This window comes from Schistocerca americana, chromosome X, assembly GCF_021461395.2.
Source record: "Schistocerca americana isolate TAMUIC-IGC-003095 chromosome X, iqSchAmer2.1, whole genome shotgun sequence".
Lineage (NCBI taxonomy): Eukaryota > Metazoa > Arthropoda > Insecta > Orthoptera > Acrididae > Schistocerca > Schistocerca americana.
In genome coordinates this window covers 481,854,220-481,878,004 of record NC_060130.1, presented here as the reverse complement: position 1 = coordinate 481,878,004, position 23,785 = coordinate 481,854,220, and the positions used below count along the sequence as shown (strand labels likewise).

The window sequence follows — 23,785 nt, the reverse complement described above, 5'->3', positions numbered from 1 at the left end:
TTGGATACTCTTTTACCTTTTCTTTTAGTTCTTAATTCATGATACTCAGAAAATCTCTGCAAGACATAATATCCTTTCTTGAATTTAGAACATAGTGAATTCTTTAAGAAGTTATTTAAAATGACTGCTAGGTGAAGGAAAAGTGTACTTCATGAATGAAAATAGATTATTTTCAAATAAAATGTGCTTGACTGCTGTGCAGTTCACTGTTAATCAAGTATTAGTATCTGTTCATATAGTAAAACTGGAAGGTGAGCATTTTTCACATGAAAAATGTGAAAAATATTTTGCCTAAACAGTAACTACAAAATGTGTATCTTTTGTCATCAGTTTTATTTTGAGTAACTCAAATTAATGTTAATCAAAATTGTAAATGCTTCTAAAATCTAGTACAAATGAATCATTTTTACATAAATTTACATGAAGTGTCATTCTCACCCTTTTTTATGCAAATTTCCTGATCTTGCATCACAAAATCTGTCTTATGGTTCGCCCAATTCATTTATATGAACCTTGTGATCTTATGTTAGAAACGAATATTATATATAGCCTGACAGTAAGTAAAGCACGCACAAGACATGGCAGTTATGTAACTGATTGAAGCTGCAATTCTCTGTGACAGGCAGAACATCCATCAGAGTGCACTAGTGTTGTGCATGTTCAGTGTTGTTACCAGTCCAGGCAGTGTATATAAAGGGCACGAACAAAATCAGATGTTGAGGGATCACTGAGAAAGATATGGGGATATTTTGTACAAGTCTGAGACAGCATTATTAGTACCTGACAGAGTCTGAAACAGGTCTCATTTTGTGTCTCCATTTGATTGGCTGATTGAATCACATAATATGTGAAATTTTGATGTGACCGTGGCCTAATGTTGGACTGTGTGGAAAACTGAAAGCAGGTATTGTCATTTTCAAATTTCTAGTCAACCACATATGGCCATTACAAGGGAGTAACACCATATTGTGCATCAAGCCCATTTTAAGCCCTTCACCTCTGTGCATGCCATCCAAGAACAAGTAATTGACTGCGTGAAACAATCTATGTGATTCTGTACTAGGGATTTACCATCCCAAGTGTATGCTGCTGTCAACACAATACAAATACTTCATTTTTAGTGATGACATTACTGGGATGCATGATAAATGGCATTGCATTGTGTTCAGTGATGATTCGTGGTTCTGCACTACCCTGGATGACCATTGTCAGTGAGTATGGTGTCATAGGGGGACCTCCCATTCTGCCACTGTTTTGGACAGGCACAGTGGTGTTAGCGTCAGTGTTATTATGACGGGAGCCATTGGGTTTGACTTCAAGTCAAAGCTGGTAGTCACTGAGCGAACTCTGATGGCACAACAGTGTGTCACAGATATTATATATCCTTATGTGTTACCTCTTATGTGACAACCTCATGGTGCCATTTTTCTCATCCACACATGGCAGGTGTCTTTATGAACTGTCGATGTGATGTTTAGTTTCTCTCATGGCCAGCTTGATCTCCAGATCTATCCCCAACAGAGCATGTGTGGGATCAGCTGATATGGCAACTCTGTCTCAGTACCAAAATACGTAATATCAAGAACCAGTTACCATAGTTGTGGGCCAGCATGCCCAAGGAGAGGATTTAATGGCTTTATGACATTCTTCACAACTGAATCAGTACATGCACATAGGCCAGAGTGCCAAATGTCATACTGGTGAGTGCGCTTATACTGCCACAATTTTGTGAATTTTAGTCATTGCAGTAATCAATAAAATAACATCACACGCCCTCTCAAACCAAGAAGTTTCATTTTGTTTGCTACTCCCTGTATGAGTGCTTCACTTTTTGTGTCAGGAAGCGTATATTGTTTCTTATCAACATATATTACAGCATTTAAGGTGGTGTTGTGAGGTGATTTTAACAAATAAATGACCATGAAAAAAAATTCAGGTTAGTGAGCAGTGAAATATAATGTAATTTATGCCATTTTTGTTTCATTGAGGTTTACACAGTGGATAGATCTATTTACAAATCAAAGAGGCTTTCTCCAGTCACCTTATCATACATCATAAAGAAACAGACTGATTGAGGGGGAGCTGGAAGAAGCCAAAACTGAATTATCCAGGATTAGGAGAGAGGTTGAAAACTGGCAGACAGTAAGGCAGTAGAGAGAAAGAATTTTTGTTGCAAAAAATAGTTGTAATTAGTTTTCAGAGCTGAGTTGAGAGGAGCTTGATTATCCAAGAAAAGTATGTGTAGAAAACATACTATTGACCTCAGTCATTTTTAAGGAACCCAAATTTGTATGAGTGAGTAAGTTGCAGAAGGTACTGCTATTAGTAACTTAGCATGGGTGAGGTATAGGCACTTTGTAACAGGATATACTAGGTACAAGGAGGATCATAGAGTATGAGTGAGCTGGGAAGGTAACTGTGTGGACAGGGAGAGGTCATACAACACAGGTGCTGACTTTGATATGACGGATTCCTTAACTTTGGTTTTGTTGTTTTGGCATTATGCTCAGCTATGTACAAGCAATGAGGTGAAGCATGTTAATGTTGAAAGTAAATGACACTGATTATGTCTGACTTGGTACACATTGCTCTGTTACCTAGTAGTATTACTGGCAGATGGTGTTTCACTTATTGCCAACATCTTAACCCATCAAGGGAAACAAACTTTCAGAGATGTTTAATGAGGGTATAGTGGGTGAGTCTCAGGACAGTTATGGCCACATTTATGATGTGGTATGAAGACAACTGCCAGCAACTAGCACATGAGAGTAGAGCATTATTGCCTTCTCATTTGGAGGGAGGTCCTAGTGTTAAACAACCCCATGAAGTTAGTAAGGCAAACATTGGGCTAAACACAAACTGTACAGATTCTTAAGATAGCTGTAATAGAATGTACAAGATTTAAGCAGAAAAGTTGGTGAATTAAAAGGGCTGTTAACTGTCAAACTTGTAGGAATTCAGCACTCTGCATCAGTGAGCACTTTTTACAGGAAACGCAAAGACACAATGCTACAATTACCGAATTTGAAATGATATGCTGTTCTGTTAGCAAGGCTATAGATGTGGTCTACTTTGTGTATTTGTTACAAATAGTTCATTATCAAAAGTTATAAGATTGAAACTAATAAGTGTCCTGAAAAATACTTCAAGAATTGTGCAAGTGAATCTACACAGAAAAGGGAACTATTATTGTATGTATATATGTATCAAAGGAACTTCAACAGGTAATAATTTCCTCTTGGCTTATAGAAAATATGGAAGACCTTTTAAGTCAACTTCATATTCAATCAAAATGCACAACTGTTCTAAATGCCTTTAATTAAGCTTCTGAACTGCAGGTATTAAATCAAATCAACTGATTAACTTATTAATCTATTAAAATTACACCCTAAGAGGCCACATGATATGGTCAGGTGAATGTAAAAATGATTAACCAGATATTCACTGGCAAATACAAACATATGATCATGAGACTAAATTTTTGTTTAAAAATTTGTTTGATAATAGGTGCAGAATTAATGACATTCATGTCGCAAAAAGAGTCATTAATGAAAACACCAATAAGATTGGCAGTTGTACACTGCAGACAGTAACCTGAAAATGGAAATGAAGTATTTGACTCCTGTGTTTGTAATTATTATCCCCAGTGAAGAAACTAAAAGTTAGGGTTGGTTAATTACATGGATAATATGTGGCACAAATAAACCACCAGAAACATTTGGTGATCAAAATAAAATGAAGCTTTGAAAGCAAGTGTAAGAAGCTATAGGAAGGTACACATGAAGTGCACTGTAGCAGCATAATTTTAGAAATTATTGAATAATGAAGTTATCTATTAAAATCAATCTGGAAAGTTGTTAATGATAATGTGGTCAGAAATAAAGTGAGGCACATTAAGTTCACTGTAAAAAGTGATGGAAGGACTGTTGAGAATCTCATGCATACTGCTGGCATATTTAACAAACATTACACAAATAAAGCTTAAAATTTAAATAAACAGAATTTAATTTTAAAAAATAGAACATCACATGTTACTGATGGTTTCCCAAATGTAACCATTAAACAAAATTTGAGAGAAATAAACTTTCAGATAATTGATATACTCAATCTGCTCTTCAGTATAGAAATATTAACCAACAAATCTTAAACACACTATAGCAAACACATTTCAGAAGAAGGATGAGATACAAAACAAACAATTCTACCATTGAGCTTTTCTAAAATAATTGAAAGTGTTATGGAAGAAATGTTATCACATCTAGTTTTTTAAATAAAAAGGTATTGTTTCTTAATGATAAAAAAGGTTCCAGGAAAAAAACTTAAATAGTTGTGTTTTCCTTCTTGAAGTATGTTCTGAATGATATAGACCAAGATTAATAACACTGTTGCTGTTTCTAGACCTACCAAAGCTTTCAATGTGGATAATCATGATATGTTGCTTAGAGAGTTATGGAAAAAGGTATCTCAGGAGTTGTATGTTACTGGCAGAAAAGAGACAGTAGAAATACGTCATGAAAATAAAAGTTTTTTGTCATTAGATTAGATTTTTTTAGATTAGATTTACTTTCATTCCAATTGATCCGTAGTGAGGAGGTCCTCCAGGATGTGGAACATGTCAGAAAAACAACAATACATGACAAATATTTAAACTAAAACAAATAAGCTAATGTACCATTCCACAGGTCCCAAGTGGAATGATCGTCATTTTTTAATGAACACTAAGAGTCATTTTACAAATACTATTGCACTGAATTTAAAATAAAAAAGTTTTATATTTATTTATAAGGTAAGAAACATGTAATACAACTACTGTAATACTTATTTACAATGAACACATTACTGCACTGAAATGGTGCAGAAGTTAGATTATACTTACACACACACACACACACACACACACACACACACACACACACAAATTTTCAGTGAACACATTACTGCACTGAAATTGTGCAGAAGTTATGTTGTACTTATATACAAATCAGTTGGTTTTCCTCAGAAATTCATCAATGGAGTAGAAGGAGTTGGCCACCAATAAATCCTTTAGGCTTCTCTTAAACTGAATTTCATTGGTTGTTAAGCTTTTTATGGCTGCTGGCAAGTTATTGAAAATGTGTGTTCCTGAATAATGCACACCTTTTTGTACAAGACTAAGTGACTTTAAATCCTTGTGAAGATTATTCTTATTTCTAGTATTGATTCCATGAATTGAGCTGTTGGTTTGAAAAAGTGATATATTTTTAATGACAAATTTCATTAAGGAATAAATATATTGGGAAGCTGTAGTTAGTATCCCTAGTTCCCTAAACAGGCTTCTGCAGGATGTTCTTGAGTTCACACCACATATAATTCTTACTGCACGTTTATGTATTAAACAGTGTACTTTTAGGATTTGCATTAAGCCTTCTGTTATTCTTGATAAATGATTTAAAACACCACTTGATAGCAGCCAGAGAAAGCATTGTTTCATTGATGATATTAACATGACATAATGAATCAAATTTACAGAAGAAGGTCCATGATGTAACTGGTGATAAAATGGTATTATGAGCATTAGACACACAAAAACAAATGTTAGAAGCAATACAATGATACAATTAGCTGCCTGTAGCACTGAAAATATCTCTTACACAGTGTGTGTTACATTTTGTTTATCTTCTGTGTTTTGTATATCTCTTTAGAAGGGACTTTCCTATACCAGTGTAGAAAATTATCAAACAACCCATTTGATGTGTAAAGTTCCAATGTTGCACTGCACATATGTCAGAGAACTATGCCAAACGTTTAAACTTTTGGAGCAATGGTGGCACACTCCATTCCCCAGCTCATGGACTACAAGTCTGCCAAACCCGTACCAAACTGAGATAGGCCATGTTCATTGAGGTGCTCACCATATGGCATGGCTCAGGATGGAAACATAATTATTTGAGTACTATACTCAGTGACCTTCATTACCTACATTTACAACATTTTATATACAGCTTCTTTGGCATCTATCTACATCTACATCTACATCTACATCCATACTCCACAATCCACCTGATGGTGTGTGGCAGTGGGTACTTTGAGTACCTCTATCAGTTCTCCCTTCTATTCCAGTCTCATATTGTTCATGGAAAGTAAGATTGTCAGTATGCCTCTTTGTGGGCTCTAATCTCTCTGATTTTTTCCTCATGGTCTCTTCGCAAGATATACATAGGAGGGAGCAATATACTGCTTGACTCCTCGGTGAAGGTATGTTCTCGAAACTTCAACAAAAGCCCGTACCGAGCTACTGAGTGTCTCTCCTGCAGAGTCTTCCACTGGAGTTTATCCATCATCTCCTTAATGCTTTCGCGATTACTAGATGATCCTGTAACAATGTGCGCTGCTCTCCGTTGGATCTTCTCTATCTCTTCTATCAACCCTATCTGTTACAGATCCCACACTGATGAGCAATATTCATGCAGTGGGTGAACAAATGTACTGTAACACGCTTCCTTTGTTTTTGGATTGAATCTCCGTAGAATTCTTCCAATGAATCTCAGTCTGGAACCTGCTTTACCGATGATCAACTTTATATGATCATTCCATTTTAAATCACTCCTAATGCCTACTCCCAGATAGTTTATGGAATTAACTGCTTCCACTTGCTGAGCTGATATATTGTAGCTAAATGATAAACAATCTTTCTTTCTATGTATTCGCAGCACATTACACTTGTCTACATTGAGATTCAATTGCCATTCCCTGCACCATGCGTCAATTCGTTGTAGATCCTCCTGCATTTCAATACAACCTCTCAATATACAACCTCTCGATATACAACAGCATCATCCGTAAAAAGCCTCAGTGAACTTCCAATGTTATCCACAAGGTCATTTATGTATATCGCGCATAGCAACAGTCCTACGGCACACCCCTGTGGCACACTTGAAATCACTCTTACTTCGGAAGACTTCTTTCCATTGAGAATGACATGCTGCATTCTGTTATCTAGGAACTCTTCAATCCAATCACACAATTGGTCTGATAGTCCATATGTTCTTACTTTGTTCATTAAATGATTGTGGGGAACTGTATCGAACACTTTGCGGAAGTCAAGAAACACGGCATCTACCTGGGAACCTATGTCTATCGCCCTCTCAGTTTTGTGGATGAATAGTGTGAACTGGGTTTCACATGATCGTCTTTTTTGAAACCCATGCTGATTCCTACAGAGTAGATTTCTAGTCTCCAGAAAAGTCATTCTACTCGAACATAATACGTGTTCCAAAATTCTACAACTGATCAACTTTAGAGATATAGGTCTATAGTTCTGCACATCTTTTCAATGTCCCTTCTTGAAAACGGGGATGACTTGTGCCCTTTTCCAATCCTTTGGAACACTACGCTCTTCTAGAGACCTACGGTACACTGCTGCAAAAAAGGGAGCATGTTCCTTCATGTACTCTGTGTAAAATCAATCTGGTATCCCATCAGGTCCAGGGCTTTTCCTCTTTTGAGTGATTTTAATTGTTTTTCTATCCCTCTGTCACCTATTTCAATATCTACCATTTAGTCATCTGTGTGACAATCTAGAGAAGGGACTACAGTGCAGTCTTCCTCTTTATTAAGGTGCTCACCATATGGCATGGCTCAGGGTAGAAATGTAATTATTTGACTACCGTATACTCAGTGACCTTTATTACCTACATTGACAACACAGAAAATATATTACATTGAATCCTCTGGGGAGAAAACTATTTCTGGTTTATCAGTATGAGGTAAGAGAGTATTTATACATAGCATGAAGAGAAGAGGACTAAGTATCAATCTCAGTCATCAATCAATCTTGCCTTTCCTTCTTATCCCGTACGGTAAGTCTCCCCAGACGCAGGGCACTGGCTGACTTTCCCAAAATCTACCCTCTTTTCCTAGACCTCTCCAGTCCTTTTCCTTCACCCTTCTTCCTTCTCCTTCAACCCTTCTGCATGAAGAAGGAGGCACTAGCTCTGAAAGCTTGCCAATCACAGCAGTCTTTTATGTATGTGTTCTGCTGCCACTTGGTGAGTAGATTTTTAATCCATAAATTAAATAATTTTATCAATAACTGATTGTTTTTATTGTTATATTAGTACACCAAAATAAATTTGTTACCAGTGATTTATCATGAAACCTGAAGTAAATGGTTAAAACTATCTTTCTATTTCTAGTAAATAAAATAGAAAGTTTGGTAAAGGGAAGTTGTGGTCGAACATAAATGACTCAGAGGTAAAGATAACAACTCAATGAAAAGTAGATATGTTAAGCTTTTGGATGAATCCTTTTCTGAGCTTTAAATCCCCCCCCCCCCCTCTCTCTCTCTCTCTCTCTCTCTCTCTATCTTGTGTGGCTATGTTGCACAGCCATAACATAAACCCTATACCCTTCATCCCTGTCTTTCGTCTTTTCCCAACACCACTATATTTCCCAGATTGTGCAGGTAGGAACAATATATCTCACAAATTTTCTGGTATTGCAACCCTACTAGATACACTTTCATTAGTCCTTATCTTGCAAGTCCCTCTGACCTTACTCACATACCACTTCTCAAGTTACCATCCATTCCATCTCAACAGCCCCCATTTTAGTTGGATATGTAGGTCTGTGTTTTCTTCATCCACACTTTTTACCATGGTTCCTCTGTATCCTACAACCAACGTAGCCCTCATCATCACCATTTCCATCCATTAATGTCACTCCACACCACATTTTCTATTATTGTATAAATTATGCCATATGAGTCTTTTCCATTCTGCACTGTTAGTATTTTGTAACTGTTTCTATACACACATTTTATACTCTCATCCTCTGCCAGTTTTTTTGCTTGTGTTTCATTTTCTCTTCTATACACAAATAACATTTTTTTCACTGTTTCCATACAGTTACTTCTCTTACCTTTTGTTTTGCTAATCCTTCTTACTACCTAACAGTAAGTATTTTCACTTCATAAGTATAACTACAGATATACAGTATTATTTGGAAGCATTAACTTTTCATTGTTATCAAATTTTCTCCAATTGACTGTTTATATCTTATTTATTTATCTATGTCTGAATTTTATCTCCTTGTATTTGGTTCCCCTCTGATTATTCCAATTTTTTCTTCTCTCTATGTCTGAGCAAACAAAAACCCTTTCTAAGTCAGAAGAAAGGAAGACTATGCTTTAATGTCCTATCAGCAACAAGGTCATTTAAGTCAGAGCACAAGCATAGAATCAGAAAAGTTGATGAAGAAAACTGGCCTATTTTTTTCTTCAAAGCAATCATCTTGTTATTTGTGTTAAGCAATTTTGAGAAACCACAGACATCCTAAAACTGCATGAACAGAAGGAGAATTTGAGCCCAACTTCTCTTGAATGTGAGTCCAGTATTTTATTCATCTACCTGCATCAATTTAGAGTATTTTTCCTGTCCTTTTCCAGAACTATATCCCTACACTATTACTGAAACTGTACATCAACAATAAAATCTTACCAGTGCCCTGGTTATTTGAATTCCTATTTAAGTGTATCATCCTACCTTCAACAAGCCAGTTATTTGATTATAATTTGGCAAGCCCAATTCCTTGCATCTCTGCTTCCAGAAAGAAAGATTACCAAGGCAGTATCCCTAAGCAGTTGGTTTCATCTATAAGATATTACATTTCTGTCGCCATAAATTCCTACACCCCATGTCCCAGACTTGCATACTGAACCCACCTACTGACCTACTACGCTTTTCTTGTCACTCAATCTCCCGTCCCCCTCCCCAATAAAAAATAAATAGATAAAATTAAAAATGAAATAAAATAAAATAAAACACTCCTGGCATCCCTAAATGACTCCCAGGTCCTTACTGACATATTTCACCAGTCAGTTTCAGTTCTGCCCAGATTCCTACATTCAAACTGAATCATGATGAAGAAGTTAAAGGTCTACTCTCCTCCATCTATTTCCTACTTTCTTATACACTTCTCTGAGCAAAGCCAACCAATGCCAATATCAAAAGCTTCACAACAAAATTAATACACTACATTGAACTATGACTCCACCACAAAACCACTTTAAGGAACTCATCACATCCAAAACTGTATCACATTTATCACTGATATCATTTCCAATGACAACATCCCAACCAGTGAAAGTGCACCGATTTCCATTCTTGAGCTGTTTTCAGCAACATCATTTCCCACCACTGTCTTGTTGAACCCAGTTACTACCTAGCATAATGCCTGTGACAGTTGTCTAAAATGTTCACCAAGAACCCTTGTACCAGCAATTCTAATCCAATAGTCCATCAACATTTGCTCAGATACTCTGGCCCAATTGAGAATCAAACAACCTCAGCCACCCATTGTCTAAAATGTTCCTCAAATGTAGCAGTTAAGGTATAAAAGGTGCTCCATTTTTAGACTACCTTCTTGCCAGAGACAATATCATCTCCTCAAACATTAATAATCCCCTATGCTCACAGCCTAGTTGTCTTTGAACTCTACGTTTCCCAACAGTATGCCAACTACAAAAGTACAGCATTATTATTTGTGCAAAAGAATAACAACATAACACCAACAGTGACCTCTAATATGAAGGAAATATACTCAAACATCATAACACATTCAGCTACAAATTAAAGGAATTCTACCTAATACAGACTGATAATGTTTTCATGATATGGATCCAGTTCCAGCACGTGATATGGATCCAGTTCGAACACATTTACCCTCTGCCTATGCAACTTAAACACTCTCTCACCCATCCTTTCCAGCTCTTCCTCTTCAGCAAACCAGAAGAAACTCTTTTCATATCAAACCTACCAAACACCATTTCTACTTTGATATCTCATACCACTTTCACACCAGAAAGGTTCTCTGTTAAAGAATTACCAAGTGTGAATAAGGTGTTTGCCATGATGATCAGGTTCCTCACTAGGTTTCTTGTAAACTGTAACAGACTATTACTATCACCCAAATGTTAACCCAAATAAATATCTCTTGGGATATCATCACATGTTCCTGATACTCCTCCAATACACTCTAACTGTTCAAAAATGAGCATCACCCCATTGTACTCTGAAATTTGGAATACATAAAACCAGAGTCCTCTCTATCCCTCATACAGTATAATTCTGCTACTGAAATACATCTGAATTGCGCTTGTCGTTCTTCAAAGTATTCTGTTTCCAAATACTTGAAATACAATAGACTTGTCCCATGCAACAACCTAATGCTTTGTATTCAATTTCTGTCAGTGTGATACCACACCCCTACAGTAGCAATGTCAACAGATGATGTAATGATATAATTTATCAGCTTTGCTGCAAATACTTACTAGTTTTTAATGAAGGCATTAGTGTCCACAAATATTCATGTTATGTACAATACTATTTTCCCAGTAGTCATCTTCTGTACTGTCCCCCCCCCTCCCAATTATACTATATGAATGTTATTTACTTGGTCATGCTTTCCCCTTCTGTTTCCCCTTCTTCTACCCCTTCATTTCCCCTTCTCCTTCTTCTTCTACCAGGGATGGCAGTGTGTCCCTGGACCAGACCCATCCTAAACTTTGTCCCTCCAAACTCACCTCTCCTGCTCTGACCACAAAGACAAATCATCCCAGTTCGACTGCAGTACCAGAAGAATAAATATTGTGTGTATGAAGAATACACGTGCATACTGTGCTCTGAAGGAGAATGAAAGTTGGAAGACTATCCAAAGAGCTCAGTGTTTGTTATTATGTGCCTATTCATCACTCAGTTCATCCCTTATATGGTAAATTTATTTCAAAATTGTGAATTCTCTAATGTAGATTTTAAGATGACAAAAGAAACATATTTTGTGTGTGCTCATTTTGATAATTATATACTTATTAAATGTCTCTCTACTCAAAGTAGTACCTTAATACTACTGACGTATGATGAAAGGAGCACAATTTAAACTTGCTCTAGTTTGTTACTCACTGAATGAATACTTTGGTAGAGAATTATTAGACCAGTAAACTGTTCATCACTGCTTACCCTGTAGACTTCTTCTTTTCAGCGGTAAATAAAAAATCATTCATCCATACAGGAAACACTGTTTTCCTTTTCCATGTTGCACTTGTTCTTTGTTTTCCATCTACAGCTGAAAATTATTTTGTGCCTGTTTCTCCCACTACATACCCAACTGCATCTGTGAAATAATCCTTACTTTCTGATGTGGCCATTTGCTCAATTAAGCCCACTCCAATTATAGCCACATCTGCTACTTTGAGTAAGCTCCCCTTTGGGTGTTTCTAGGACTTATGGTATTTCATTCCTTTGTCTTGATGATGCAGTTACCTCTGCAGCAGCACATACAGTTGCCTTATCTACTGGATCAGATGCTGTTGTTTCTGCTGATATTGTCACTTGTTTGTTTTGCTCTTCTGACCCTTTTCTGTGTTGTACTTTCTCTACCCCTTCTGGTGCTGCTAATCGTGATTTTTCTGTAGTGGAATCAATTTCACTTGTTTGAAATGAAATTATGGCTGAGGACACTGATATCTGTGTGGCTTCTGGTTTTAAATGGAATTTTCACTGATTACTTTTAGTTTTTCTTTACACATATACCTTTTTCCTTTCCTACATCTATTAAACCAATGCTTTGTAAAATTATCTCTCACCAAAGATCTTACATGTACAATTATTGCATCTGGCATACTACTGCATACTGTCTTGATTTTCTTGTTAATTTTAATTATCTCTGTATTTACAGATGAATTTTGCATTAGATAATATCTTTGTGTTATGTCTACCAACAATAAGTTCACTTCTGGGTTCCCTGCAGTGTATCTTTTAGAACTCTTACACTTTGTACACTTTCATTATTACAAACATCATATGAATCTCCTAGTACTGAGCAGTTGCATCCAGGACTGAGTGAAATTTTATAGCCCTTTAGTATTTCATTTATTTTAATTCATGGTTTTGATGTTCCACTTTGGCAGTCTTGTTTCACATATTGGGAGCAACACCTTTACCATGGCTGTCTAAAAGTATGATTACTTCTCTCTCTTGGATCATGTTTTCACATCTGTACTTAAAATTCCTTTTTTCTTAGTCACTGGTATTTTGCAGACAACCAATCCCCTTCTTCTTTCATGATGCTCTCATCTCATTTGTTTTCTTGAAATATTTCAAATAAAAACATTTCATCTACTCCTAAGACGTCATGGTGACCCAAAAATCATAGTTTTTGTCTTGCCTTCATTATGGCAGAAAGGTTTTTTTACCAAAAAATTGAAAGAAAAATGAATGATGATATGCTTGTGTGCATCAAAACACATGAAAAAAGACCAATTTTAGTAATAAAAATTTTACAGAGTTGTAAAAATAAAATTTAATTATGATCTGTATCCATATTTGTGGCTGTATTTGCTTTAATGTATGTCTTGGCAACTCGTTACGTAAACTGCAATCAATCTAATTTTGCCACAATAATGTTACTTTTGGGAACTACATTATGTTACTCCTATATGTAATATGTATGCAAATGCCTGTGATTACCTAAAATAAGAACAGATAAGATATTTCTTGTCTCGTAATTTGTTCCAAATTAAGGGTTTTGGGACAACAGTCAAAAACATCTTTTATTCAACAAATTAGATTCATCTACCACCTCCTCCACCTAGTTTCCACTGCACACCTTGCATCCCATCCCTCTCTTCTTCATCCCCTCCTCCTCCTCCTTCCTTCCTTCCCTCCTTCCTCCCTTCTTTCCTCCCCCCCCCCCCCCTCCCCCCTCTCTCCTCTCTCTCACTCTCTCTCTCTCTCTCTCTCTCTCTCTCTCTCTCTCTCTCTCTCTCTCTTTGTGTGTGTGTGTGTGTGTGTGTGTGTGTGTGTGTGTGTGTGTGTGTGTGTGTGTGAGAGAGAGAGAGAGAGAGAGAGAGAGAGAGAGAGAGAGAGAGAGAGAGAGAGAGAGAGTGAATGTTTACAAATTAAAACAAGCAAAACTACACTGTCAAAAGATGAACAGGTTGAGATAGGAATCAGAGCAGTATTTTATATTATGCAGATGTAGGAAAGGAAATTTTGACAGTTGCTATTCAGATCATAATAAAGAACTACATTTAAGAAACATTAATTTTCTACAATAAATACAATACAAATTACAAGTATTAGTAACACTTGCTATTTCAGAGGTGATGGAAGTAGCTGAAATTCTAAGAGAGTATAAGACTTGGGCTAAAGAAAAGTGCTGAAAGAGTGATAGGTAAAGAAAAACAGAGGATATCGAAAGACTAAAGTAATTAATATAGTCCGAGTATCAGGAAATCTGCAGAAATTTGAAAGAAAGGAAAAATAATATACAATTTTGAATAAGAACACTCTCACTTATTAAACCATGAAATTGAATTTAAAGAATCTCAAAAGCAAATATGGTTTTTGATAAACAGTTCTTTCTTTTAAATCAAAAGGCATCAAACAAGAACAGGTAATGGAAGAGCAAAGCATGCAGGAAAGAGGAAATGTCACTGACAACCTTGAATTGAGACAGAATCAGATCATAAGGCAGGAAAACAAGTGGAGTTTTCCCTGAGACCTCTTTGCTGATGACACAGCAACAGTTAAATAAGGCTAAATAATACACAATAGACTACAATGAAGATGTTATTGGAAACTGACAGAATAAGTACAATACACTGACACCTTCACATTTCTTCTTGTATTTTTCATCATACGCAATGATACACCTGTTTTCAAATACATGTTACTGACAGTGGAAGTAATGTGAGCTTATAGGCACACTAACCTCTTTGATGATGACACAGCAGCAGTTAAATAAGACCAAATAATACAAAATGAACTACAATGAAATTGTTATTCGGAGCTGACAGAACAATCAAAATACATTAATGACTCCACATTTTGTCATGCATCTTACATTATATGCTATGATATGTCAGTTTTCAAATGTATGTGACTGACAGTGGAAATAATGTGAGCTTATAGACACAGATACCTTTAAAAATGCAGTCAAATTTTGCCATCCATGATGTCAGGACTGTTTCTTTACTGAGGCCATCTATCTCAGGTAAAGATCTGTAAAAGCAGAAACATTAACTTTAATAAGTTGCTTGTCAATCAGTTATCTAGGAACAATTACAGAGATAGCAGGCATTGTTTGATTAGAGAAAGAAGGGTTGTTATTTCATAATCAGTGTCAAGCTGTATATGAAAACATTATTCAATTTCTGTGTAGGTCAACATTTTCAAATTGCATTTCTAGTACTTTGGCTGACAGACATAACTCATTATATCATCTAGTTGTTTAATGTGTTTATAATATTTGAACAAATATATAAGAAATATATGATAACCTAATCTTTCTCATCACATTAATTCCTTATATTCTTTTTGGGTTTGCATCTGGATTATACAGTTATCATGTCAAAATACTTCAGGAATCCACCTTCCCCATCTTCAGGTGAGAATTGTTTGCTGAATCTCAGGAGAATTAATTCCTACCATGAATAGCACCAGTTTTATACACACTGAAGAAACAAAACACCTGTGAGAGAAATTGCTGCTACTACTCCATAATGCAAAGTGAATTCTTTATTCTTTCTTTATTTGTTCATAGATTATTTCTTACAATGGTATTGGACACTTCATGTTTACATAAATCTTGCATATAGATAACTGAAAAATACAGTGATAAACAGGGTAAGTCAGGAGGAAAGGTGCATGTACTGAGGAGAGATAGTACTAGTGATTCTGAACAAAAAACTTCATATGAACATTTGCCCTATTCTGAATGGTTTCTGAAATAGAACACATTTTATATTACTCTTGTATGTTTTCCTTCAAGAACTCTAAAAACACATCCTCCAGTGAAAACGCATCACGGTACAAAATTAAACTATATTAAATTTCCTCAAAAAAAAAAAAAAAAAAAAAAGGTCCTATTCATTTTTTTCTCTAGACCTAATGGTTCTTGTGAAGAGAGTACTAGAATGTTGAAAAACTCACTCAACGCACATGAGCTATAGCTTAAATAGTTTTTGCAGGCCAATTTGAGGTAGTTTCCCAACTCGATAGACCACAAGTGTCCTCTATCAAACTGTTCATCTCAACTAGCTCTACACTACTGTGGTACATTGTAAACAGTGACAATGTTTGATAGTACAGAAGATAAACAACAATGGATATTAAATGTGTCCTATCTCAGAAACCATTCGGAATAGGGCATATTTCCATATGAAGTTTTTTGTTCAGAAGCACTAATACTATCACCCCTCAAAGCATGTACCTTTCCTCCTGACTCACCTTGTACATCAATTTATGTATGATTGCATTTATAGGCTGTCTGTTACATGTATTGGCTAGTTACAAAAAGATATTACATATACATATATTTTATATAATTTTCACAGAAAATGTTACTAAAAGTACATTATAAAAAATGAACACTGAAACACTAATCAACTTTTTATTTCAAGACATTCTTTAACACTGTAAGGGCAAATATTGATCAGATGTCTTTTTAATTTTCTTTTAAAAAGAGACATACTTTCTATCATCTTTGGACATTGTGGGAAACTATTGTACAGTATACGCCCACAATTTATAGGTTCATTGTATGTTAATTTTAGCCTACTTCCTTCTATATGATAGTCATTTTTTTATTCTTGTATTATGTTCATGGCATTCTCAATTTAGCAATGCAGTGCAGTTAGATATATATGATGCTACTGTTATATATGATGCTACTGTTTAAATTTTTAGCTCCCTGAATTTATTTCTGCAGGATTCTCTAGGTGATACTTTTGCAATATCTCGTACGGCTCTCTTTTGTAATCTTAATACCCTTTGTGTGAGGGCATTTGCAGCATTTCCCCAAGCCAGGATGCCATATGAGAGGTTTGAATGGACTAGTCCACAGTACATTGTTTGCAGAGTGTGTCTATTTATTGACTTTGACATATTATAATGGAAATATGCTTGAACCTATTTTGCTGCACATGTTATTTATGTGATTCTCCTGCCATATACCTGCCCACTGTTACACCTAGAAATTTATAGATGTCTGTCTCCTTTAGTTCTAGGTCTTCAATCCTGACTGTGATGTTGTCCAAAGTATGTTTTTTGTTTGCATGTATCTGCATATATGTTGTTTTGTTTCCATTTATAAAGAGATTGTTATCCCTGAAATAATTGTTTCCACTTTTCATATTTAGCGAATCCACCTCTTGCAGGTCATCTGTTGTAGAACTGATAACAACAAATGAAATGTCATCAGGATACATGACTACACTATCAGATACTGATTTGGTTGTATCATTGACATACAAAATGAAAAGTAGTGGACCAAGAACAGATCCCCAAGGAACACCATATTTCAAAATTTCAAAATTTGAAAAGACACTTACAATATTATTTTTCACTTTTTGCTTTATTTCTACACACCGCTTTCTATTTTCCAAAAACCATTTAATGATGTCTACTGCTTTCCCCCTTATACCATAACAATGAAGTTTTCCTAACAGGATGTCATGATGTACACAATCAAATGCTTTAGATAGGTCCAGGAACATACCACAGACTTTCTTCTGTCCATCAAGTGCTTTAGTTACAAGTGTCATGAATTCAGCTATTACTGTTTTAGTAGATTTGCCCTTTCTGAATCCATGTAGTTCATCGTTGAGAATACTGCATGTTTGTACAAAATTTAATAATCTGTCTTTTATTATGGTTTCTGTTATTTTAGAGAGTACTGATGTAATAGTTATAGATCTGTAATTTCCTGGGTCTTTTTTGCAGTCTCCTTTTTGTATAGGGATTACTTTACTCTTTTTCAGGCACATTGGGAACTATTCCGTTTTCTATAGATAAGTTTATCAGACTGGCTAATGCCTTTACTACCCATTGTAAACAGCATTTAATTATTTTAGTGGATATACTATCAAGTCCCTCAGTGTTTTTTGTTTTTAGATTGGGCATTATTTTCACAATTTCTGATTCATTAGTTGCAGTCAAGAATAAGCATTTTGTCTCATATGGAATGTTTATTGTGTTTATTTTGGAAGTATTATTTTAAGTTATTAATTTGTCCACAACTTCAATATAATGTTTGTTTAAGGTATTGCTGACATTATGTGCATCCCTGAGTTCCCTACCATTTACCTCAAGTGTTATGTTATCAGTGTATTCCACACCTACACATTTTCTCTTTTCATTTATGAGAGACCATATGGTCTTAGTGATATTTGTTGAGGTTGCTTTCTTGTTTTCATAAGATGTTGATTTAGTCTTTTTTATCAGTTTAGTGTATGTTTCCTTCTTTTCCCTATGTGCATCCCTATTTTCTTGGGTTGGCCTTAACCAACAAATTTCATACAGGCTTTTTACCTCTTCCCTCTTCCTTTTTACCTCTACTGTGACCCAGTTTTTATTTTTCTTCTTATTAATTTCTCTACATACTACTGGACATGCAACATCTATGTAATGGCTTAATATTTTGCAGAATGATTCCCATCCTTTATTTAGGTTTTCTGTGAAGTATACTTCACTAAGTCTTCAGTTTCCAGTAGCCTTTGTAGCCTATCTATGTTTGTTTGCTTAGTTTGTCTAAACTCTTTAAATATTTTTTCAAGCTTTCCTATGTTGCCTGCTAATTCAACTACTACCCCATAGTGGCCTGCAATGGTCATGTTTATGACCTTTACTGTCTGCTGGCTCTGTTGTACATTAGTGATCATTTGATCTATTAATGTTTCTGTTTTTTACACTATCTCATGGGACTGTCTATTGCTAAATAAAGTCCATAAGTTTTAAGCAGATCCTGAAAGCTCCTTGTTGTCTTTTCATGTGTTAATATTTAGGTCACCAGCTACAATTATATAAGAGAATTCCCTTATAGCATTATCTAACAGTACTTCTAACTCCTTTAGAAATCCATTTATCTCACTGTTTGGTAATCTGTAGATACCTATTATCACACATTTTCCCCATAATATGTTGGCTGTATTGCTGCAGCTTCAAACAGCATTTCTGTACACTTGTCTAGTGACCATGAAATGATACCCTCTATTTTACTGTGTACATAGTCTGCCACCCCTCTGCCCTTATGTTCAGATCTGCAGAAATTAGCAAATTTTTAATATTCCTGTATGTTGAAAAGATTAATTTCATTTCCTTTCAGATCATGTTCTGACATACTAAATATATGTAGTAACTCAGCAGCTACTAGTACTTCTATCTGTTCTAATTTACTAGATGCATACTATAAATTCTGCTGCAAGATTATTCTATTAGAAATAGGTGTTCTGATTTTCTATGGCACCTTTCTTTTTACCTGGTGGTACAAAAAATCTTGCTCCTTGAGATGCTTTTGCTTCTTTGTTCGTTCCCCTCTCCTGTATCTCACCTGCAGGATCTTTGTCACCGGTTCTTCTTCTGCAGGTGACGACACAGCTCCTTCTTCTGCTGGTGATGACACTGCTCCTTTTTCTGCTGGTGATGACACTGCTTTTACCTCCTTTGCCGGGCAAAGTGATGTTTCCTCTTCTGTTCTTTCATCTTGTGGCTACTCTGAGTCTGTTACTGGATACAGTATTGTATTTCCTATTTCTTCCTTCACTGATAGTGGTATAGGTCTATGTACTTTTCTTGTGTGCTGCTAATTTTTTTCTAATAATTCTTTGCACAGAATTTATTTACCATAGTTGTTTCTGTGCAGGCCTTGCTTTGTGAAATGTTCTCTCATTGAGCTTGTTGCTTCAATAAATGTAACATGAAAGAAAATGCTATATATCTCCTGGAATATTCTGTACCTGTTGACAATTTCTCTGTTTACACATGAAGCTTCCGTCATATCATGCCTGTGTGGAATGCTTACGACATATACATCAGAATGTATAAGTTTTCCTAAAGATTCTCTTAGAGCCCGGGTTGCATTTACACTTTTGTTCTTATATACATTGTTTCCTCCCCCAATAATAACACAGTTGGAACCTTTTGTCACTGTTCTTTCACAGTCTTTTAGTACCTCATTTAGAGGCATGCCAGGATGGGTAAAACCAGTTACTTTTTGTTTAGCTTGCATAGTGCCTGCTAAGCCTTTTCCGTGGATAGTTGAAAATATGTAAACATCACTTTCTTATTTTTCTCACTTGGCACAAGATTTCACAAATGTTTAATATTTTGTTGCTTCCTCAAGGTACTTCTTGGAGACATGAAATCATTTTTCTTATTTCCCTGGTTGACTATATCTTCATTTTTAGCTAGTGGATCACATCTGTCGGTCCAGATTGTCCTACTCCTCAATGGCAATTCAGCATAGATCCCTCAGAGAGGTTGGTGGGTCATGCCGTCCATGAACAGCCCTTTTCAATCTATTCCAGGCATGTTTGATAGGGTTCATGATTGGAGAACATTCTGGCCACTCTAGTTGAGTGATGTTATTATCCTGAAGGAAGTCATTAACAAGATGTGCATGATGGGGGTGCAATTTGTCATCCATGAAGATGAATACCTCATCAATGTTCTGCCAATATGGCTGCACTATCGGTCAGAGGATGGCATTCATGTATCGTACAGCCATTACGGTGCCTTCCATGACCACCAGTGGACCAGCGGCATACATTGGTCCCACATAATGCCACCCCAAAACAACGGGGAACCTCGACCTTGTTGTACTCACTTCACAGTGTGTCTAAGGTGTTCAGCCTGACTGGGTTGCCTCCAAACATGTCTCTGACGATTGTCTGGTTGAGGGCATATGCGACAGTCACTGGTGAAGAGAACATGATGCCAGTCCTGAGCAGTCTATTCAGCATGTTGTTGGGCCCATCTGTACCACGCTCCATGGTGTCGTGGTTGCAAAGATGGACCTCACTATGGATGTCAGGAGCGAAGTTGCACATCATGCAGCCCACTGGACACAGTTTGAGTCATAACACAATCTCCTGTGGCTGCACAAAAAGCATTATTCAACATGGTGGTGTTGCTGTCAGGGTTCCTCTGAGCCATAATCTGTAGATAACAGTCATCCACTGCATTAGTAGCCCTTGGGCAGTCTGAGCAAGGCATGTCATTGATAGTTCCTGTTTCTTTGTATCTCCTCCATGTCCAAACACCATTGCTTTGGTTCACTCAGAGATGCCTGGAGACTTCCCTTGTTGAGAACCATTCCTAGCACAAAGTAACATTGTGGATGTGATCAAACTGTTGTATTGAGCATCTTGGCATGGTTGAACTACAGACAACACGAACCATGTACCTCCTTCCTGGTGTAATGACTGGAACTGATTGGCTTTCGGACCCCCTCCATCTAATAGGCGCTGCTCATGTATGGTTGTTTACATCTTTTGGCAGGTTTAGTGACATCTCTGAACAGTCAAAGGTACTGTGTCTGTGATACAATATCCACATTCAATGTCTATCTTCAGGAGTTCTGAGAAACAGGGTGATGCAAAACCTTTTTCGATTTGTGTATATTTTTGATTAGTGTTGGTGCAATTATGACTTCACGCATCATTAAAATCTTTCTTATAATGACAACTTCCATATGTGAGTTAGTTAAAAACAGGTTTTATTGTTCATAGCTAGTGCATTTGAAAGATAATCATAAAACTGAAAATATACATTAATACAGAAAAGAGACAGAGAAAATAAAAAATAATAACTGACACACTCAACATTAAGACAAGCCATACTAACAATATTTATGTATCTCTGTACTGTAGATGAAGTAGATATATTGGATCAAATTATTTAGTCTTCTAATTGTACTCCTAAGACAAGGCACGATAATAATATCTATGTATCTATGTATTTTATATGAAGTACGTATAGTGGACTGAATACTTTTAATATTCTTAGGAAGACAGTTAACTTATAATGGCTTCCACCTTCCATTGATCTGAGCTTAGTCAATGATACCACCTACATGTGGAAGACTACTAGGGACTACAACTCACCGATGTATTCTAGAAACTGCATAATGTCCAGGTCTGTAAGATTTTTCTCATAAGAGTGGGAATGATAACCGTGTAATAACGCATGGTAAAAATTTGGTTACAAATACATATTTCTGAAAGTGTATGTTGAGTTATGGTATATGGAATACATAAGATCATGAAAAATTCCAGTAACCTTACTGTTGTACTTTTATGTATGATGCACTTGGTAAGCACCTAGCAACAGAGCTTATTTTATCTTTTATAATTTCATTTATATTACTTATATTACCATACATGTTGTACTTTTTTCATTTTAATAAATTGAATAATCCATTGTTATTACCTAGTAAAATCCCTAAAACATAAATATTGCCTGACATTGTTTTGACCTCCATTATGATTCATAACACTGGATATGAGTGATGCTCCTTAAAGCATGGTTTGTTATGAAGACATGTGGTGTAATATGTTAAAAATTACTGTTCTTTCATCGTATACATTATCACACATTTTGTATCACTTTCAGTTTAATAAAATTATAATCTATTTTTATGATCTGTTACCATTGTAATGATGGAAAACTGTCTGTCATTAGTTCAACCACAATTATGACCCATGGTATTACATGTTGGCAATGTTGCTTATAATTTTGTTCATTTTATAAACAAATATTAAAAATGAAATATTTTTTGAAACTGCCTAAGGCTAGTAATTCATTGTAAAGTATCTCATAAAGGGTTACATAAAATTATATAGCTTGGTTTATATAACTTCAACAGATTCCTATCATGGTAGTTACTATTATTAAAGTCCTGTTGGTTTAACTATAAGATAAGCTGTGTTGATGTCTGTACTTAATTTTACATACATCTACTGCTCATTCTTTAAAATATTATTAGAACATGTAGATTTTATGTAGGTTATATAGCCAGCTGTTAGCACCACCTAGCAGTCTTCACCTCAGGCAATGTGTCAGTTCCCATTTCTCTATAGTACTGGCCATACATGTGTATACTATGTACATGCTGAATGTTGCATTTCTTGAATGTTGTAATGTGCATCAGCTGTCGTATTATTCACATGTGCTATGTTGTGCAACATATACATACAGGGTGGAGAAATATTATCTCACGAAATTTTAACCCTGGATAGCTGATGCGAGAAAGAACCAAAATTACTAATGTTGCACAGGTCAACACTGCACCAGTTTTAAACAACGAAAACTTGCTGCCATGCAGTGATTGGCTGTGGGATTGGCCTGTTGCCATTACTCAGTTAACGGGCAGTGCTATGGTTGTCAGTTTACACATGCAAATCTCCCTCGCCCCATCACTGTCCCAACGTGATACGCACACATGTCGAATAGGTCTCGCTGTTTGTCTCCACCTCACATCAGAGGCATTCACACGTAAGCTTTGCTTCAGAGCACACACACATCTCTTGCAATTTAGCCATACAATGAGCACAGCGGCACAGTATTTGTTTGAAGAACAATGAGATATGGTTTTTGTTTATGTACTAGCCCACAACAGCACGCATGAAGCTTGACAGTTGTATGAGGAACAGTACCAACCAAGACGCTGCCCACACCTGCAAACTTTTACAGCAATTCACCGGCCACTTGGCGAAACAGGCTCATTGGAAGGATATCATAGTGATGCTGGAAGACCTCAAACATGACAGGATGCTGCATTTGAAGAGACTGTTCTCAAGCGCTTCGAGGAAGCATCTACAACAAGTATTTGAGCAGTTGGACACAATGTGCGGGACACTCATCAGTTATTCTGGGAAGTTTTGAGGGATGGCAGCCAGCATTCATTTAGTTTCAACCCTGTCTGAGACCTAAATACTATGGTGGACTATGAACACAGGCTAGGCTTTTAC

General features: G+C 36.1%; 1 protein-coding gene across 1 annotated transcript in view; it reads right to left on the bottom strand.

Annotated features, from left to right (window-relative positions):
- The window catches only part of LOC124555630 (calcium-dependent secretion activator-like), a 1,496,314-nt gene that overhangs the window by 888,431 nt on the left and 584,098 nt on the right, over positions 1–23,785 (bottom strand). The window contains exon 7 of the mRNA XM_047129606.1: positions 14,959–15,038. Within this exon, the coding sequence (XP_046985562.1) occupies positions 14,959–15,038 (80 nt within the window). The remainder of the gene's footprint in view (positions 1–14,958; positions 15,039–23,785) is intronic.